General features: G+C 41.5%; 1 protein-coding gene across 1 annotated transcript; it reads left to right on the top strand.

Annotated features, from left to right (window-relative positions):
• Positions 1-673: 673 nt before the first annotated feature.
• Positions 674-2,838, top strand: LOC127926313 (keratin-associated protein 10-6-like). The gene is made up of 2 exons (XM_052511738.1): positions 674-2,591; positions 2,697-2,838. Exon 1 carries the CDS (start codon positions 889-891, stop codon positions 1,900-1,902), a length of 1,014 nt encoding a protein of 337 aa, XP_052367698.1. The 5' UTR covers positions 674-888; the 3' UTR covers positions 1,903-2,591; positions 2,697-2,838.
• The last annotated feature ends 306 nt before the right edge of the window (positions 2,839-3,144 follow it).

Here is a 3,144-nt window from a genome sequence, read left to right as displayed (position 1 = left end):
TATATATTCAGTATCTAAGGACTGACAACATATGGTGGAAAATACATCATACTGGCTATATGACTGATTATATATATCTGTACATTGAAAGTTACAAATGTTGAAAATATTGCTGACATGCAAAACATTTTTGGGACGATATCAACAATGGACCAATGAAACACCAAAAGACTCAACAGCAAGGAAGAGTTCGGGGGGAAAGGAGAGTATGAATCAGAAGAGGACGTTCTTCATTGTCTGGATGTTCTGTCTGAATGTGTGTATTATGTCAGTGTTCTGTCTGAATGTGTGTATTGTAACAGTGTTCTGTCTGAATGTGTGTATTGTAACAGTGTTCTGTCTGAATGTGTGTATTGTATCAGTGTTCTGTCTGAATGTGTGTATTGTGTCAGTGTTCTGTCTGAATGTGTGTATTGTATCAGTGTTCTGTCTGAATGTGTGTATTGTAACAGTGTTCTGTCTGAATGTGTGTATTATGTCAGTGTTCTGTCTGAATGTGTGTATTGTAACAGTGTTCTGTCTGAATGTGTGTATTGTAACAGTGTTCTGTCTGAATGTGTGTATTGTATCAGTGTTCTGTCTGAATGTGTGTATTGTAACAGTGTTCTGTCTGAATGTGTGTATTGTGTCAGTGTTCTGTCTGAATGTGTGTATTGTAACAGTGTTCTGTCTGAATGTGTGTATTGTAACAGTGTTCTGTCTGAATGTGTGTATTGTAACAGTGTTCTGTCTGAATGTGTGTATTGTAACAGTGTTCTGTCTGAATGTGTGTATTGTATCAGTGTTCTGTCTGAATGTGTGTATTGTATCAGTGTTCTGTCTGAATGTGTGTATTGTGTTCCAGTGTTCTGTCTGAATGTGTGTATTGTAACAGTGTTCTGTCTGAATATGTGTATTGTATCAGTGTTGTCTGAATGTGTGTATTGTATCAGTGTTCTGTCTGAATGTGTGTATTGTGTTCCAGTGTTCTGTCTGAATGTGTGTATTGTAACAGTGTTCTGTCTGAATGTGTGTATTGTGTCAGTGTTCTGTCTGAATGTGTGTATTGTATCAGTGTTCTGTCTGAATGTGTGTAGTGTATCAGTGTTCTGTCTGAATGTGTGTATTGTGTCAGTGTTCTGTCTGAATGTGTGTATTGTATCAGTGTTCTGTCTGAATGTGTGTATTGTAACAGTGTTCTGTCTGAATGTGTGTATTGTAACAGTGTTCTGTCTGAATGTGTGTATTGTGTCAGTGTTCTGTCTGAATGTGTGTATTGTAACAGTGTTCTGTCTGAATGTGTGTATTGTGTCAGTGTTCTGTCTGAATGTGTGTATTGTGTCAGTGTTCTGTCTGAATGTGTGTATTGTATCAGTGTTCTGTCTGAATGTGTGTATTGTAACAGTGTTCTGTCTGAATGTGTGTATTGTAACAGTGTTCTGTCTGAATGTGTGTATTGTATCAGTGTTCTGTCTGAATGTGTGTATTGTATCAGTGTTCTGTCTGAATGTGTGTATTGTGTCAGTGTTCTGTCTGAATGTGTGTATTGTATCAGTGTTCTGTCTGAATGTGTGTATTGTATCAGTGTTCTGTCTGAATGTGTGTATTGTATCAGTGTTCTGTCTGAATGTGTGTATTGTGTCAGTGTTCTGTCTGAATGTGTGTATTGTGTCAGTGTTCTGTCTGAATGTGTGTATTGTGTCAGTGTTCTGTCTGAATGTGTGTATTGTATCAGTGTTCTGTCTGAATGTGTGTATTGTAGCAGTGTTCTGTCTGAATGTGTGTATTGTGTCAGTTTTCAGTCTGAATTTAAAGTACTTTTCTAAAAACCAAGAAAACTTTACAGCAAAAACAGACCCAGGAAAATATAGGATAAAGAAAGACAATCAAAATACTATAATATTTGAAGCTAATTACCTTTAAAAGTAATATTTCACCCAAAACCTTTTTGTTTTTTGCATTTTGCATCATATGATGCTGTGTTTTGCTGGGCTACGCTGAGGAGAAAGCCAGACTAAGGAGAATGCCAGACTGAGGAGAAAGCCAGACTAAGGAGAAAGCCAGACTGAGGAGAAAGCCAGACTGAGGAGAAAGCCAGACTGAGGAGAAAGCCAGACTGAGGAGAAAGCCAGACTGAGGAGAATGCCAGACTGAGGAGAATGCCAGACTGAGGAGAAAGCCAGACTGGGGAGAAAGCCAGACTGAGGAGAAAGCCAGACTGAGGAGAAAGCCAGACTGAGGAGAAAGCCAGACTGAGGAGAAAGCCAGACTGGGGAGAAAGCCAGACTGAGGAGAAAGCCAGACTGAGGAGAAAGCCAGACTGAGGAGAAAGCCAGACTGAGGAGAATGCCAGACTGAGGAGAAAGCCAGACTGAGGAGAATGCCAGACTGAGGAGAATGCCAGACTGAGGAGAAAGCCAGACTGAGGAGAAAGCCAGACTGAACAGGTGGGTTTGAATCTGGTTTTGAAGTGGTGATGGAGTCAGAGGTGCAGGTCGCTAGGGGAAGAGTTGTAGAGTTCGGGGGCAGCTGAAAGCACGAGACATCGGGCTTTGGAAGTCAGAGAGGTATGAGGGGCAAGACCATTGAGGGCGATGTGTAGTTCCTTGTAGGTGCGGTGTAGTTTCTTGTAGGCGAGATGTAGTTTCTTGTAGGCGAGGTGTAGTTTCTTGTAGGCGAGGTGTAGTTTCTTGTAGGAGTGGTGTAGTTTATTGTAGGTGCGGTGTAGTTTCTTGTAGGTGAGGTGTAGTTTCTTGTAGGTGAGGTGCAGTTTCTTGTAGGCGAGGTGTAGTTTCTTGTAGGAATGGTGTAGTTTCTTGTAGGAGTGGTGTAGTTTATTGTAGGTGTGGTGTAGTTTCTTGTAGGTGAGGTGTAGTGTCTTGTAGGCGAGGTGTAGTTTCTTGTAGGCGAGGTGTAGTTTATTGTAGGTGTGGTGTAGTTTCTTGTAGGTGAGGTGTAGTGTCTTGTAGGCGAGGTGTAGTTTCTTGTAGGCGAGGTGTAGTTTCTTGTAGGCGAGGTGTAGTTTCTTGTAGGCGAGGTGTAGTTTCTTGTAGGCGAGGTGTAGTTTGACTGGGAGCCAGTTAAGGTGGTGCAGGGAAGGGTGTTTCCTTCCTGGCCACATCAAGACATCTCTCCTCCATGCAAGTACACTTAAAGGGGAAATCT

The sequence above is a fragment of the Oncorhynchus keta genome, unplaced genomic scaffold (assembly GCF_023373465.1).
Source record: "Oncorhynchus keta strain PuntledgeMale-10-30-2019 unplaced genomic scaffold, Oket_V2 Un_contig_7399_pilon_pilon, whole genome shotgun sequence".
NCBI classification, from domain to species: Eukaryota; Metazoa; Chordata; class Actinopteri; order Salmoniformes; family Salmonidae; genus Oncorhynchus; species Oncorhynchus keta.
This window is presented reverse-complemented; position numbering and strand designations above follow the sequence as displayed.